Source organism: Polypterus senegalus, chromosome 15, assembly GCF_016835505.1.
Source record: "Polypterus senegalus isolate Bchr_013 chromosome 15, ASM1683550v1, whole genome shotgun sequence".
NCBI classification, from domain to species: Eukaryota; Metazoa; Chordata; class Cladistia; order Polypteriformes; family Polypteridae; genus Polypterus; species Polypterus senegalus.
In genome coordinates this window covers 118,850,284-118,868,176 of record NC_053168.1, presented here as the reverse complement: position 1 = coordinate 118,868,176, position 17,893 = coordinate 118,850,284, and the positions used below count along the sequence as shown (strand labels likewise).

Below are 17,893 nucleotides of genomic sequence, written 5' to 3'. Positions count from 1 at the left end.
GGATTACTTCTATCGTACGAGTACTGTCTAAACATACTGCTGCGACTGGCTAGGCAAACAGTTACTCAAAAAGGGGTGTTTAAATAGTAAAATGTAGACGAGGAGTGTTCACAAGACTTTGACTATAACATACAGTGCTGTGCAGGTAATGTACTAAGCAGATTTGCAAAAGTAAAATGGATGCCAGTTTCCCTGAAGTAAAATTACAGCCATTCAAATGGACATCATTTGGCCCATTAACAAGTTGAGGCATTGCAAGTTTTAAAAATAATTAGAAGAATCGGTATATTTCAGCTCATCTTAACAACAATGTACACTCCCTTTACAATATTTAGAGTTGAAAAAAATAAAACACACTATATTAAGTGAATGCAAACAAAATAAGTAATCAGATAATGACTTGCAACATTGATTTCAAAAGAAGCATTCATGTATCAATGGTGAAATAGGCAGCAACTCCATAGTGGATCAAAACATTTCAAGGCACTTACTCTCAATGATCTTAGGAAATAATGAGAAAGGGATGTCTAAATTAATATTTCAGAAAATGAATGGGGGACAGGGAGAAGGAATGTGATGTTGTACATGATCTCAAAGCGAGAATGTTATGTGTTATATACGCACACAGAAATATTTTTACAAATATATTGTGTGTGCAGTTACAGTTACACACACACACACACACACACACACACACAATGCCTTGAAAAAGTATTCAGCTTTCAACCATTCCTGACATAATTACGATAACCTGGAATTGTTTTTTAATATGACACATTAAAGAAGGAAACACAAAAAAAAAATAACAAAACTTTAAAGTCCAAAAACTGAAAATGTCAGCAACTTTTGAGTAATTGTCCTGATGAAAGACAAAGTTTCTCCTGTTTTAAACTCCCTAACAGCAGGGGGCTGTGACTTCAGAACCTGTCTGTACTGTGCCGAGTCCATCATCACCTCAATCCTGATCAAATTGCCAGCCCTGGCTGTTGAAAAGCACCCCCATAAAATGATACTTCCACCTCCACAACAATGTTAGATTTGCACCACACACACTGCTTAGTGTTCAATTGACAACTGGTGTCACAACCGACTCTTTAATGAGTGCTGCTATTGTATGTGTGTAGAGAAGGCACCTGATCTAGATAGAGACAGAGTTCCAAGGTATGTTCAGCATCTTTGAGTTAGTCTTGTATCCTTTCCCCAGAACTCTGCTTCTCTGCATTACATTGCTGACTGTTTTGCAGATCAACGACAAAAGTTCTTACTTTAATATAATCATGTTTAAAAACCAACTAGAGGGCCATACATACATATAGTCTTCAGGTTTCACGAAATCAAGGCGTAGAACAAAAAAACTAAGGCAAATAAAAAAAATAAGTCAAGGCATCATTAAGTGTACAAAATTATTTTCAAATTTGTTTTTCTGATATAACAGCCAAACTGTGATAACCCTTTTGATTCAGAATGCCAGTCACTCTGTTCAAGTCACTAACTTTGCCTCCAGCAAAAGAATCCCAGACCACCACACTTCCTCCTCCATGTTTGAAAGTTGGTGTCAAACACTGAGGAGCCATCCTTTCACCATCTCGACAGCGTACAAACACCCTGCACGATGAACCAAAGATTTCAAATTCTGATTCATTGGTCCCCAAGACTTTCTTCCACAGTCTGCAGCAGTCCACAGTTGGTATTTCAAGGTCTATTTTGTCCTTTAAGGAATGGCTTTCTTACTGCTACTCACCCTGTCAAACCTGCAGCACAAAGTCTCCTCTTCACATTAGCAACTGATACTTGCTTTTTTTGACCTGCACTGTTAAGCTGTGCTTGAAGCTGTTGTGCTGTGAGGCGCCCATTGTGTAAGCTGGTGACCCTCAGAAACTTGTCTTCTGATCGGGTTGTGACTTTGGGTCCACCAGATCTCTTCCTATCAGAGTTTCTTACAATTTCCAATTGCCTTTGGATTGTGTAGGACATTACTGTACTCACCAACATTCATTTTTTTTTTTTGCAATTTCTCTAAATTAAAGGTTACACTTCTAAAGGTAAATAATGCTCTGTCTCATTTCATTTGTTAATTATCACTGGAATTTACAACTTTCTACAGTGTAATATGGTCTAAGTAGTACTCAGAGGGTGTAGTAACACAGTCTGTTCCAACTCTGCTTTAAGGCAGACTGAGGGTTTTTAAGTAACCAGAAATTAGGACACCTATTGAAATTGTTTGCTTTAACTTCCCTGACTTCATTTACTTTAATTGCTACAAAACATCTGTAGGTTATAACCTATTAGTTGTTCCCCGAAGAAGGCTCATTTGTAATACTCTGAAATCTCCTTTTTTTCAAGTTTTTGCTAACCTAAACTTTAAATATCTGCCAGTTTACCTTTTCACTATTTTAGGTCATGTATTGCATTTCAACTAATAAAATTTAAAGAAAAACTGATGTGTTCTAAAACGTTTGACCAGTAGTATATTATCCTGCCAAACTGTTTTTGTTGATAAGTGAGCCAGTAGTCACACACGTGCGCATATGAGGCAGTCTACGAGCTTAGCTGAATGTAAGCTACAGAGGCAGGGGTTGATGAATCACATTAATGCCTCGTCTCCCTCTTTCACAGACCTTCAGAAGGGAAGACCACTTAAATCTCAACCTACTTCTGGCACCCGACCAAACCCCTCTGCTGACCTCATTTCCTTTCTTATCCTGCCACTTCCTGCCAAGAAACCCTCCACTCACCAAATCAGTCTGTCTTAACTCAGTCTTTTATGATTACTCTCTACCTGTTACTGGTGGTGACAATATACAGGGTGAACTCCCCAAAACCTTATCATTGTTTTTTCTGTTTTGTTCACAATTTATATATATATGTGGACAAAATTGTTGGTACCCTTCAGTCAATGAAAGAAAAATTCAAAATGGTCACAGAAATAACTTTAATCTGACAAAAGTAATAATAAATAAAAATTCTATGATATTTAACTAATAAAAGTCAGACATTGCTTTTCAACCATACTTCAACAGAATTATTTAAAAAAATAAACTCATGAAACAGGCCTGGACAAAAATGATGGTACCCCTAGAAAAGACTGAAAATAATGTGACCAAAGGGACATGTTAATCCAAGGTGTGTCCACTAATTAGCATCACAGGTGTCTACAATCTTGTAATCAGTCAGTGGACCTATATATAGGGCTCCAGGTAGTCACTGTGTTGTTTGGTGACATGGTGTGTACCACACTCAACATGGACCAGAGGAAGCGAAGGAAAGAGTTGTCTCAGGAGATTAGAAAGAAAATTATAGACAAGCATGTCAAAGGTAAAGGCTATAAGACCATCTCGAAGCAGCTTGATGTTCCTGTGACTACAGTTGCACATATTATTCAGAAATTTAAGATCCATGGGACTGTAGCCAACCTCCCTGGACGTGGCCGCAGGAGGAAAATTGATGACAAATCAAAGAGACGGAAAATACGAATGGTAACAAAAGAGCCCAGAAAAACTTCTAAAGAGATCCAAGGTGAACTTCAAGCTCAAGGAACATCAGTGTCAGATCACACCATCCATCGTTGTTTGAGCCAAAGTGGACTTCATGGGAGACGACCAAGGAGGACACCATTGTTGAAAACAAATCATAAAAAAGCCAGACTGGAATTTGCCAAACTACATGTGGACAAGCCACAAAGATTCTGGGAGAATGTCCTATGGACAGATGAGACAAAATTGAACTTTTGCCAAGGCACATCAGCTCTATGTTCACAGACGGAAAAATGAAGCATATCAAGAAAAGAACACTGTCCCTTCTGTGAAACATGGAGGAGGCTCTGTTATGTTCTGGGGCTGCTTTGCTGCATCTGGCACAGGGTGTCTTGAATCTGTGCAGGGTACAATGAAATCTCAAGACTATCAAGGGATTCTAGAGAGAAATGTGCTGGCCAGTGTCAGAAAGCTTGGTCTCAGTCGCAGGTCATGGGTCTTGCAACAGGACAATGACCCAAAACACACAGCTAAAACACCCAAGAATGGCTAAGAGGAAAACATTGGACTATTCTAAAGTGGCCTTCTATGAGCCCTGACCTCAATCCTATTGAGCATCTTTGGAAAGAGCTGAAACATGCCGTCTGGAAAAGGCACCCTTCAAACCTGAGACAACTGGAGCAGTTTGCTCATGAGGAGTGGGCCAAAATACCTGCTGAGAAGTGCAGAAGTCTCATTGACAGTTACAGGAATCGTTTGATTGCAGTGATTGCCTCAAAAGGTTGTGCAACAAAATATTAAGTTAGGGGTACCATCATTTTTGTCCAGGCCTGTTTCATGAGTTTATTTTTTTAAATAATTCTGTTGAAGCATGGTTGAAAATCAATGTCTGACTTTCATTGGTTAAATTTCATAGAATTTTTATTTATTATTACTTTTGTCAGATTAAAGTTATTTCTGTGACCATTGTGAGTTTTTCTTTCATTGACTGAAGGGTACCAACAATTTTGTCCACGTGTGTATATATATTATATTATATTATTATATATATTATATTATTATATATATTATATTTTTATATATATATATATATTTTTATATATATATATATATATATATATATATATATATATATATATATATATATATATATATATATATATATACACACACACACACACACACACACACACATACATACACACCCACAGGGGTGGTCCTAGCCTGTTTGGTGCCCTTGGCGAACACCCCCTCTGACGCCCCTGCACGCATTCTAACAAACACTGAACAAAATCAATGTAATAAAACAAACTATTGGAAATGTAACGTCTAACAGAGACAAAATCAAATTTTACATTTATACAGCACCAACATATTTCACTACAGTGTAAAGAATTGTCACTTTATTACCATCTCCAGTCATCAGTTCACCAGGTCACTAACAACTACATAAACCTTTTCTCTCAGAGCTGCAGTCAGTTTTTTATTTCGGGTTAACTTTCCCTGCCTACCACTCTCCACTAAGCGAGCCATTTGCATTAATTAGTAAGTTAGCACGCAAACATATATATCCATACAAAAAACTCTTACTAATTTTATCAACATATATGGGTACGATAGAAGTAATTTTTGGTGCTTTTGGGTTTGTTTATTTTTATTTTGTTTTATTTTGCGAGCTGGTTATTAGATCATGCCACTCCAGCCAGCCAGCCAGAGAATCCCCCGCCGCCACGTCCCTCTCCTACCTGTGTGGCAAGATGCAAGTGCACCTCGCAAATAGATGGCGCCCATACTCCCCACAAATGGGCAATAGAAAACCGATCGGTGCCCATGCAATCCCAAAAATGCGCTGGCATAATGTTGGGGCAGCATGGCCGCACACAAAAAAGAAAAAAAATTTTTTTTGCCGATGTCAACGATGCCGCCCTGGGCAACAGCCCATGTCTCCCATATGAAAAACCGCCACTGCACACACACATACTGTACATACAGTCAGGTCCATAAGTATTTGAACAGTGACATCATTTTAGCTCTTTATGCCAGCACAATGGATTTGAAATAAAGTGATCATTATGTGATTGAAGTGTAAACTTTCAGCTTTAAATTTAAAAGGTTTACCAAAAGTATCTTATGAGCTGTTTAGGAACGACAGCCATTTTTCTTCATAGCCCCCCATTTCCAGGGGGCTCAAAAGTATTAGGACTATTGACTGACAAGCTGTTCCATAGCCAGGAGGGAGCATTTCCCTCATTATTTCATTATCTATTAAGCAGGTAAAAGGTCTGGAATTGATTCCAAGTGTGTAATTTGTATTTGGAAGCTATCACTGTGAACTCCAAAGAGCAGTCCATGAAAGTAAAAACAGTTTATCATTAGGCTGAGCGAGCAAAAAAACCTGTTCTGAGGTTTAGAGAGATAGCAGAAACAGGAAGAGTGGTCAAATCAACAATATGATATATTCTTAAAAAGAAGGAATGCAGTGATGAACTCAGCGACACCAGACGGTTTGGAAAACCACAGAAGACAACAGGGCTGGATGACTGCAGAATTCTGTCCATGATGAAGAAGAACCTCTTCACAACATTCAGCCAAACCAAGAACACTCTCCAGGAGATAGAGCTATCATTGAAAGTCTACAATCAAGAGAAGGCTTCACAAAAGTAAAGACAGAAGGTTTATCACAAAGTGCAAACCAAGCATAGGATGGACAGATTACACTTTGTCAGAAAACATTTTTTAAAAGCCTGTCCAGTTCTAGAACAATTTTCCTTGGACAAAGGAAACTAACATCAATCTATACCAGAATGTTGGAAGCAGAAGAGTATGAAGAAGAGATGAAATGGCTCATGGTCTGATGAATACCACATCATCTGTGAAACATGGTGGAGACAGTGTTATGGCGTGATCATACATGGCTCCGAATGGAAGTCAGTCACTGGTGTTTACTAATGATATGACTGCTGGCAGAAGTGGCAGGATGAATTCTGAAGTATACAGGACTACTAGCTGCTCAGCTTGAGACAAATGCTGCAAAACTGATAGCATTATGCTTCACACTTCAGATGGCCAATGAGACAAAACATACTGCAAAAGCAAACCAAGTGCTTTTCAAAGCTAACAAGTGGAATATTCTTCAAAGTCAATAAAACTGACCTCAAACCAATCAGACATGCATTTCACTTGTTGAAGACAGAAGGTCCAACAAACAAGCAGCAACTGAAGATATCTGCAGTAAACTCCTGGCAAAAGCATCACTAGGGTGGAAACCCAGCATTTTGAGAAGGCCATGGGTTCCAGAGTTCAGTCAGTCATTCAATATTTGGATGATCATTATAGTTATGATTATGCAGTTTGTCCAAATACTTTTGAGCCCCTGAAAATAGGTGGGCCATGTATATAAAAAAAAACAGCTCATACAATTTTTCCAAAGGTATAACATTTTATCTTTCCTTAATTGCGTTAATCGACATTCACTGCTCTCTAAGCCAATGGTTTTCAAACTGAAGACTGCAGGCCTGGTGAAGTTGGCATTTTTTTTTAATTATTCCAATTTTAAAGTATATAAATTAAAAAAAGTTGCACTAGGAAATCATTTGATCCAAATACAAGTGTAGTGTAGAAGCATTTAATCCATTTCATCAACAAAATCAACTCATCTCAACCAAAAGTCTACGTAAGCTGCATCATTACATTTTCATTAAATTATTTGCTGAAATGTGCATCTGTCACAACAGATAATTCCCTTTTAATGCAGTCGGCATATGCTGCATATCCTCTTCTTGTCAGCAACACTGAATAACAGCTGGCTTATAGCACTCTGGAGAGATGGCAAGACCTGTGGTAAATTTGCCAAGAGGGCAGTTTCTTGCAGTACATTAGAATCTGCCACATGTACACAATTTCATATACACATACACTTGCAAGAAGCTAGTTGCATGTGCAACTTACTATTCATTTATTTTAAATTAAAGCACAATAAATTTGGTTGATCTTTAACACTAGGAGCTTATGCTGTATCTGGCTCAAGTTGAGTTAAGGTTTTTTGCTAGGCTAAAGGCTAAAGAAGAAAAGGTGGATTCCTTGAAGAAACTTTATTGTTCACTCACTTATGTATCTCACAGAAAACAGGGTTGAAATCAGATTCTTAAAGACAAAATTCAGGAATATATGAAACATCCCTTACATCCCATTTGCATACCCTATACCAAAAAATGGAAATAATATGCTTCTAAATGACTAAAAACTTCAACTGACAAGAACAAATACACATTCATATTCAGTTACTACAAGCAAACTCAAACAAGAATGCTGCTGATTTCTTCAGCTACTCTAATAATAAAAATGATAAACGTGACAATGTGTACAATTACAATACAATTTGCCCCATCAGACAAACAGTTCATACTATTAAAACACCTGTCAAACACTAAATTGCTCTGCTGATTACATAGGGTGTCACATGGGCAACACATATCCAAAGTGCTGCAAAGTGGCAAAATCACATCCAAAGACTAAATATGTGGTGTATATGCCCTAACTTGAATATTTTCTGTAAATGCAATGACAGCCTACAGATTTGATGAACAAAATGATCTTACCAATTACTGATACACATCCAAGTGGGGCAACAAGCATCGCAGGGGCAAATCCATAAGCAGCAAAGTTCCCCAGCTCTCCAATGCCCATCAGGAAGATGCCACACCACCAAATCCAGCTGTTATAATAAGGCTTTGGATTTTGCTTCTCAGAGAGTTGTATATGAGTGTATTTCTGTTGAAGCAAAAACAACATAATGCAAATAAACAAATATTCACAAAAACTAATGGTACTAAAATGTACTGAAATCCAGTCTGAGTATTTCTCAGTCATATATTCTGAACTCAGTCTTGCGTTGCCTTGTATTAAACACTTCGTAATTGCAATATGTAAAAAGCCCTATACAGTAAATAGAACATTCATGAATTATTGGTTAACTGATTTAGTCTGAATTTTGGGGTACCTCTCGAATTTTTTCGGAAACTAGAGAAAGCCTTTCAAAGGCCCAGAATCAAAAGAACATCATATTACCTATTACTGTGTTTTGAGGTAAGCCTTGGTTTCCATGCAAGTCCCAGAATGGCCCTAACACACTAACTGCTTAAGGGAAGGTGATGACCGACAGATCCTGGCCTCTTTGAAACTCCTGATGCCACCACCATTTTGCATGATATGTCACCCTAATTGAAGAAACTGTAGGAGCACTAATAGCCATCTTAACAGTGCCCAATTTAACCACATGCTGTTTCCGTCAGGACCTTTACCTCATGCCACTGAGATATATTCTAGATGTGTCATCTATATTTTTTGCCAGCCCAGAAAACTGTCACTTTATATTAAATATTAGTACAAGAGATGCAATGCCCATAGCCACACTGTTATCTTTAATATTGCTCAAAAAGATCTGACACGGTGGCACGGTGGCGCAGTAGGAGCGCTGCTGCCTCGCAGTTAGGAGACCTGGGTTCGCTTCCCGGGTCCTCCCTGCGTGGAGTTTGCATGTTCTCCCCGTGTCTGCGTGGGTTTCCTCCGGGCGCTCCGGTTTCCTCCCACAATCCAAAGACATGCAGGTTAGGTGGATTGGCGATTCTAAATTGGCCCTAGTGTGTGCTTGGTGTGTGGGTGTGTTTGTGTGTGTCCTGCGGTGGGTTGGCACCCTGCCCAGGATTAGTTCCTGCCTTGTGCCCTGTGTTGGCTGGGGTTGGCTCCAGCAGACCCCCGTGACCCTGTATTCGGATTGATGGATGGATGGAAGATCTGACACTGTGCCACATATGCAGAGTCATGAGTGGTGTAGGCTTGTTGCATTAGTGCCAAATTCCTTACAAAGGTATCTCCCACTAGATTCTCCTTCGTTGTACAAGGTAAGCAAGAATCATACCCATAGGTCCTCACTAGAATCGCCAATGCACCCAACCTGCATGTCTTTGGACTGTGGGAGGAAACAAGACCATTTTGCTAAAATCAGATCTAACAGTGAACCGCTTGAGTGTGACCATCACCTTTTAGTGTAATTCTCCATTACATTTCCCAGATTTATTTTAGGAAAGACACTTATGTGGAAAAGATTCAAATGCAATGTGGCTAAATATATGATTCAAAGTTGCATATCTCAGGTACTGACCCATATTAACCCATTAGCCATAAAAAATAGATTAACAGGGGGAACCCAGTCATCACTGATACATGTGTTAAATGTGTCGTGGCCATACTTGGGCTCTCCAGAAGAGAGACCTGCACACTGGCTGACATCTGGACAGAGACTGAAGAAGTTTTTTTGTTTGGGGGGTATTGGAGAGCGAGAGCGAGAGACAAGCAAACAGAATTGGATCAGGAAGGCACAGATCTGAAGCAAAAGTCATCATCCACAAGTACGTTGTAAGTTATATGGTGCGCGCCATAGTAGTGGTTTTCAGGGACATTTCTCATGTACCTAAGTCTACAGAATTAGTAGTGGCTATGTTGGCTAGCACCCTAGTATTGTTAGAAATAAATGCTTAAGTAAATGCATAAGAGACTAACATATCAGAGTGACTTAAAGGTCACATTTTCCTGATGACTAGCAGCTTGCAGACCACTTTATTCACACTTGGACCTCAATTTGGAAACCACTGCTTTAGAACCTCAGTTTATATATTGTATATATACACTGAATACAGTTTAAAAATATACACACACACACACACACACACACACTACACTGCACTGCAATGTGCACAGTAAGAAGCAATGACAAAGGGACACAACCTTGGGACTATGCAAATGTTTAGAGAATGCTGGTAGAGATGTCTAGAATTATTTAGCAAATACCACAATCGCATTCAGAAAAAAAACATGGCTACTGTAAATCTGTACATCGTGGAGAACATGAGCCACATGCAGCAGATGAGAACACTACTTTTGGTGTACCCTATAGTGTTTTACACAAAGGTAGGTGTTTGTGTGAAATCAACAGTCTCACTCATTGACGTTACTACAAGCAATAACACCTCCAAGCTGTCCACTAATACAGATTAACTGCATGCTTGTGAATGACATTTTGATAACTACAAAGACTGATTTTTCTTTTTTGCAGACTTCTGGACATCTCTGTTCATATGCCATAACAACTATGCAGACAGTCAGCAAACGTTCATGAACAGTGGTAACCAAATTTATGTATTTTTTTACTCTATTGTTAATATCTACTTATACAAACACACATGATTAGCAATTAAAAATTTGTGAGCCTGAACCTGAAACATGCATTCAACAGTTTTGATTTTTACATGTGGCACAATATTACATTCTGCATACTAAAATATAGACATTAATGTTTGTAAATAAAAAAAATCCATAGTTTTTAGGATTATGTGTCTAGTTTCAGAACCAGAACTTAAAATACATTTCTAATTCACCAAATGAAGTATTAGAGAAAAAACAATACTTGGAGATTTATTCTGATCTTGTCAGCATGAACCAGGCCCAACACCCTTCCTGTGCCATGGTCAACGGATGACCTGCAGAATTCTGTTATGACAGAACATCTCTGAAAAATGTCCCTAGGTCTAGCCGGCCTTCAGCATCCACGGCAGGAGGAAAATCAGCTATTGTGCTGAATATTGAATCAGTGGGGGATTGGGGAATAAAAAGACCAGAAGAGGGGATGTAGTCAATAAAGAAGTCTGGAAATGTAAATCAAAATACTATTGTCTAACCCCAATACTAAAATCAGAAATCAAAGTCGAAAAATAATGTAGCTGAAAAGTTCTTTAAACGTAAAATGAATATGAAGATAAACACAAACAAGTCTATTAGGATATCCACAATCTTGGATAATGACAGGACAGTAGCACAACGCTTTTCTCTCACTTTGTATGTTATGTCACACATGAGTGCTGCCAGGTTGTAAACAGGCTTAAAATAACTAAAGGTGGTTTCAAATGAGAAAAAACACGGCATAAAAGAAAGTATAGAATAATTTTAAAACATTCAAATAGTTGTCAGCATAAATGACCATTAACATAAAGAATTCTTCTCTATTCAAATCCTTAGTGGGGCGCAAAAAAAAAAGGGATGAAATACTGTATAACAATAATTCTATAATAAACCTGCTTCCCCCTCACATGCATTTGTCGAGAGTCCCGTCATCAATTCAGAAGCCTGATCCTGTGTGAAAAAACTTCCTGTTTGTGGACTGCTTTCATGTTCTTTAGGTATTTACTTGACAATAAGTTAGCAAAAAATACATGTGTTTTACATGTTGTGGGCATTAAAGTTCGATGACTTGAAATGTGGATTATGCAACATAAGAAATCCTACTTTTTTCCCCCCATAGACATGTTTCACACATAGCACTGGTTACCAATGGCTCCTGTTCTATTTAAAAGGATATGTCCATTGTCCATTAAGTAACAGAAAATACTTATCTTTGGGTGGAGGACACCTTTAATGCAATATCGTACACTGAATGCTACACACATACAGAGTATATGCATATCCATACACACAAAAATAAATATTGTAGCAGTTCAGGTCAATGCCAAAACCACCATTTGCATAATGTAACCACACTATGCTTTATTTTTATATCAAGATCTCATAGCTAGCTCCCAGGCATGGTCTTACATGTACCATCTAGTCCCATGATAAAAGAAATACAAATTTGCTTGCAGTTTTATAAACACAACAATAATTTATAAGAAGTGCTACATACAACAGAACACGTAGACAAATAAATTATAAAATCTGAACTTGGCAACAAAAACATTAATGTTGATACACTACATCAGAAACATGCAGTTTACGATTAATACAGACATGGCAAACAGGCTTCTTAAAAATTCTTGTTCTAGAGGTCATCAGCAAAGCCTCCAAATAAATTTTGTCCTACCAGCTGGATCAAGAAGGAAATACTGTAATCCATGGTAAACCATGGATCATTCCTGTAATGTCACCAGATAGAGAACACAAAATGAGCTCCACTTAAAATTCTGCAACAGTAAATGAAATGTAGTCCTTGGGGAAACATCTATTTAGGATAAAGAAAATCCAAATTAGAGAATCTCTTTATTAAAAAAAAAGCCAGTAGTTTCATTTACCTTCATCTCCTTAGGGAAAGCTCAAGATGCCTTCTTTTAGAACTTCTCCTAGTTAACCTTCACTTTCAGTGGGATCAGACGCAGATGCAATAGGGCAAGGCATTTACTTCTCACAACAATGATACTAATCCATAAAAGATTAGAACACAAACTTCCCACACAATGGTGGTGCCACTATAGACTACTTTCCCAAGAACAAAGATAAGTCTTATTAAGACCATTTCTCCGAATAATTAACTGGTACGAACTGCCCGACTATGTGGGCTACAACTATCAATTTTGGTGCAACTTTAGATATAAATTTGGCATAAACTTTGAGAGGGGAGGAGTCCTAATCCAGACATGCTCCTCAATTAAGAACCTTACAGTCTGTCTGAAAATTCACAAAGTAATCCATCTAACCTGACCATCATTTGCCCTCTTCTTAATCTGTTTTTTTAGATGCTGTAGAATGTGATATGGAGGTATGTCTTGTTAAAATGTGACACAGGCTAGGCATTAAAGAACCTTTCAGTTCTTCTATAGTGAGCCAGAAGCACTGGAGCTTTACTCGTAACAAAATGCACTGTTGGTGTTGGGAGCTCTGACAATCATTTTCTTAAGCTCTCCATTTGCCTGCTTGGTCAGGTTGGATGAGGCCGATATGCAATGGTTGATTTGTGCACTACATTCCACTTATCCCAGAATTCTTCAGCTATAGTATTAGTGAAGGGCGACTTTCAATTGGTTATGATGGTCCGAGTGAATATCTCAGAATGCAAGGTGGCAACTTTCCCAATCTTGGCATTTGAAGAGGGGATCAATTGCAACCACCACATGAAATAATCCATTACTACCAATAAGACTGTCTTTCTGTCCTTGATTAAAGCACATCCTTTAAAAACTCTACGTAGTTCAGTGTTTTTTATTGTTTGTTTTTTTTTTTTTTTTAACTTTTATGGTCTTGTATTCCAATTTTTCCTTTTCAAGTTTATTCACGACCTACAAGCAGGGGCCCATCTTTGGAAAAATGAGCGCTGGTATTAGAATAATGTGGGACGGTCTTGCTTGGTAAAATGATGGCAAATGTAATTAGCAGGGAGGCATGGGGCAGGTGGGGCGATTGTCACGTGATAGGGGGGTTCTCACCTGTGCAGAAGAGTGTGAACGGTGGTGCTTTTTTACCCCCTTTGTGAAACAAGTACATATACAAACTGGGTTAAACATTGCATTGCACTGTTCACCACTTAGGGAGACCCACAGCGACCCACTGATCTAATCCATAACTAATAATTCTTCTGCCAGCATAACAGATGTTGATTGAAGTTTACCTTTAAGAACCCCAGGCAGTTCAGTACGTACAGCATTTTTGTAATGATAGTGTATGGTGTGTTCAGCACTGTGATAGGAAGGTTGAATGGATGGCTCTTGATTGCTAAATACTCCAGATTAGGTTTTTGAGACAGTTCCTTTGTTTATACTGGTTAATTCAGTCTGGTCCATACAGTAGACAGAAATATCATCTCACTGTATTACAGCATCCAATGTCTCAGTGGTTGATTAGGTGTTCAAAAAACTGAAAACACAGCAGTTTTTTTTACATCTATTTGCAAAGACAGTGCTGTTCCAGTTTCATCTAATTTTAATCCAGCAACTGAATGTTGGCCAAAAAAATAAATACATAAATAAAAATGGTGGGCAGAAGAGCTCGACTGTTACAGTGTTTTATCCTCACATGGACACCTCTTTAATTTCCTAGTTCGCTATCTGGTCATTTCTGGCATATATAATGATGTCTGTATTGAGCAAACTAAAGCTTCACTTTTGAAAACAGATACCAATGTTTAGAAGTGTTTGGTGATCGTATGTAATAACTATGGAAATGGGATACACTAACAAGAACAAAACATTATGTACAGAGAAACATTCATTCATAACAAGCAATAGGTCAGCAGTCTCCAGTCCATGAATACAAAATGAAGTCTGAATCCTTACCTGCAAGTTTAATGAGATGCTGATTAAGAAGTTCCCGGTAATTGCCAAGAGTATCCCATAAAGATTGGCCTGCAACAGAATAAGTAACAAGTCTTCAATATTCACAAAATATTTTTATTGTACTATTTAGAGTGACAATATGCTGTCTAAAAGTAAAACACCTGCTATTGTCATATACTGTACAATATATACTGTGTGGTCCCCGGCCAGGCTCCCAGGAGGACTTGTGCCTCCTCCAGACCGCGAGGGGGCATCCGTCCTGGTTATGTTGGGGGCCTCAGGTACAGGGCTTGGAAGCCCAGCCCTGTAGGGACCCGTGGCCACCGCCAGGCGACGCCCCAATGCCGGAATATCCTGTGTGGTCCCCGGCCGGGACGCCCAGGAGGACCAGAGGAGGGCTTGTGCCTCCTCCAGACCATGAGGGGGCGTCCGCCCTGGTTATGTGGGGGGCCTCGGGTAAAGGGCTTGGAAGCCCAGCTCTGTAGGGATCCGTGGCCACCGCCAGGCGGCGCCCAGGTGCCTGAGGAACCCTGGAGCCCAGCACTTCCGCCACACCAGGAAGTGCTGGGGAGAAGACAGGAGACACCCGGACGGCTTCCGGGTGCACAGCCGGCACTTCCGCCACACAGGGGTGTGTCCAAGAGGGAGTGCCAGGAAGCAGCTGGAGCCCATCCGGGTTCCCATATAAGGGGCCGCCTCCCTTCAGTCGATAGTGGATGTCGGGTGGAAGAGGACAGAGCTGGAGAGGACGGGAGGAGGTCGAGAGAGAGGCACAGTGACTGAGAGTGTGGCCTGGACTTTGAAGAATCGGTGCAAGAGGCACTGGGGTTTGTGAGCACGAATTGTATATAATAGTTGTAAATAAATAGTGTGTGGTGGAACTATGTTGTCCGTCTGCCTGTGTCCGGGTCCAAGTTCACAACTGTATATATATTTTTTTTTTTTTAAAGCAGTGAATAGTAAACGATTTTCCACATTGGTAAACATGCATCTATCTGAACTTCAATATACAGTGAACAGAATTATATAACACCCAGTCACTTGAACTGTAAATGTGAACTGCCAGCAAAGCTAACCAGAGGGTATGCAAGTTAAAGAAACACAAAGCTGAACAATGATAAAGAAATGTTACAACAAAGGTCATAACACTGACATAGTTGAATATTTCTGAACTCTGCTCATATGTGACAGTTCATTAAGTCAGAAATTGTACACTTTAAAATAATATTTAAAAAGTTTGTTTTTAGTAAATCAGCATTTTATTTCCATTTTATTTGCACATTTAAGAAAAGTTTGAGCGTGGCACAAGATCTTTCAAGCTGAATAAAACTAGGATGGAAAATATTTTTAAAAAGTAGCTGTTCAGTGAAGAATTTCAAGAGGGTGATAAAAATATACCATTCTACAAAAACAAAGTGAAAATAAATATCCAGTAGATTCAACACAAAATCTGCAATCATTACAGCATACCTGAAAAGTAAGTAATGTGGATGCAATCTGTAATTCAGTATTAAGCACACCAGCATCACAGCCAGTATAAATCTGAATGCAAGTTTGGTAAAGAAAGAAAACAAAAAGCTGACAAGCGTAACTTCAGCCCAGTTGGAAGCACACAGGTTAATTAGCAGTAGTAGAAGCTTACAGAGTTTTTTTTTGACAAATGTGTAATAGAATTTAGAATCAAGAAGCACCTGCCATGCTACAAAGAAATCCAAGCTGTGTATCATACCTGTCTTACTTCCATTATACATTTTGTCGCATCCATTTATTTCTTATAATGGAATGGTTACTGAAAAATGTTATAATATGCCACTGAAAGAGTCACTATGAATTATTAATTTATTTTAAGATTAAATACTCTTGACACTCCAAATAATAAAAAAATCAATGTTCAACCACATATATACAGTAAAAATCAAAGGATGGGATATATCTAATTTATTTTGGTAAAACATACATTATTATGATATTCTTCTGGCTAAAAAATCACAATTTAGGGTCATGGAAAGCCAAGAAAAATAGCTAACTACTTAAATAAAGAACAAAATACTTTACTGCTAAAAAGCCCATTACTATTTAATATTTTCTTTTGCACCAATAAAAGGCTCATGTCATAAAGTTAGCGTAAAATATAGCAGAACACATACAGATGAAATTAACCAATCTCTGCATGCAGTAGTAGTAGGGTGTTATACCGTCTTAGCCATTACGGATGCCAAAAAAGAACACCTTTTAATCCTGATTACATCTTACCTGTAAAAGTGGCATGGGCTGAATCGAAAACTTATATATTGTAATCCTTTTAGTTAGCCAATAAAAGGTGTCATTTTACTTGACTTCTCATTGCAAGTCTATGCAATAAATTAATAACTAAACAATTAACAACACTAACACAGAGATCCAGAGTGAGCTGCTAGAATAATTAGAAATGCTTTATATTACCTAACAAGTGACACTATTCTCAATACAAAAGAATAAATGATAAGACATGATAGTAATTTTTAAAATTACTACAAACTATTTACAAAAACATATTTGTATGTAAAATACACACTACTACATTAAAACAAATGTGTAAGAGTAAATCAAAGTCTGATGTTTGAAGATTTCAAGGATTTGAAGCTATGGTGTTGATAGGCTAATTTATTTTATTATATATTATGAAATAAACAAATTGCAACTTACATGCAGAACTATAGCAAGGCCAACTCAAAAAAAATTATTATTACGAGTGCTACTTGTTAGTTGTAGTCCAACTAGCACTAGTCATTCACAGGGCCCGCTCTTGCACACTTATGCATGGCCAATAACGAATCACAAAATCAACTTAAACACATCTTAGGACATATGGTAGAAAACGGAAGTACCTGGAGGAAACTCCACACATGTACAGGAAGAACATGGATACTTCACATAATGACCAAGTGCACCACTGTGTCATTACATCCCCAACATGCAGGTTATGGAATACTGCATATCTCAAAGGCAGTGCAGCAATTCTTTTTAAAATCGGCATATAAACAGTTAATAAAGGAGAAACAAACCTGACAGCATATTTAAGTACTAATACATTCAACTCCACCCAGCACAAACACTTATCTTGTATAGCACATTCATTGAATGGCAATCACAAAGTGAGATTTGTCCTCAATACTGCTAACCCTGCCAAAGAAGAATGACGCACATGGAAAAATAAGTTTACTTCATTTGTTTTTGAAAATTTGAGGGACATGAAGTAGACTATAAAAAAAGAAGTACTACTAAATATTTATTAAAGTATTAGTAAAAGGGATTTGTATGTGGCTTGGGTGAAATTTCAAGGGACTCTCA

At 38.3% G+C, this 17,893-nt stretch overlaps 1 protein-coding gene across 1 annotated transcript in view; it reads right to left on the bottom strand.

Annotated features, from left to right (window-relative positions):
- The window catches only part of LOC120515647 (NIPA-like protein 2), a 63,270-nt gene that overhangs the window by 24,369 nt on the left and 21,008 nt on the right, over positions 1–17,893 (bottom strand). The window contains exons 2-3 of the mRNA XM_039736862.1: positions 14,564–14,632; positions 8,072–8,243 (exon numbers count right to left, since the gene is read on the bottom strand). Coding sequence (XP_039592796.1) covers positions 8,072–8,243; positions 14,564–14,632 — 241 coding nt within the window. The remainder of the gene's footprint in view (positions 1–8,071; positions 8,244–14,563; positions 14,633–17,893) is intronic.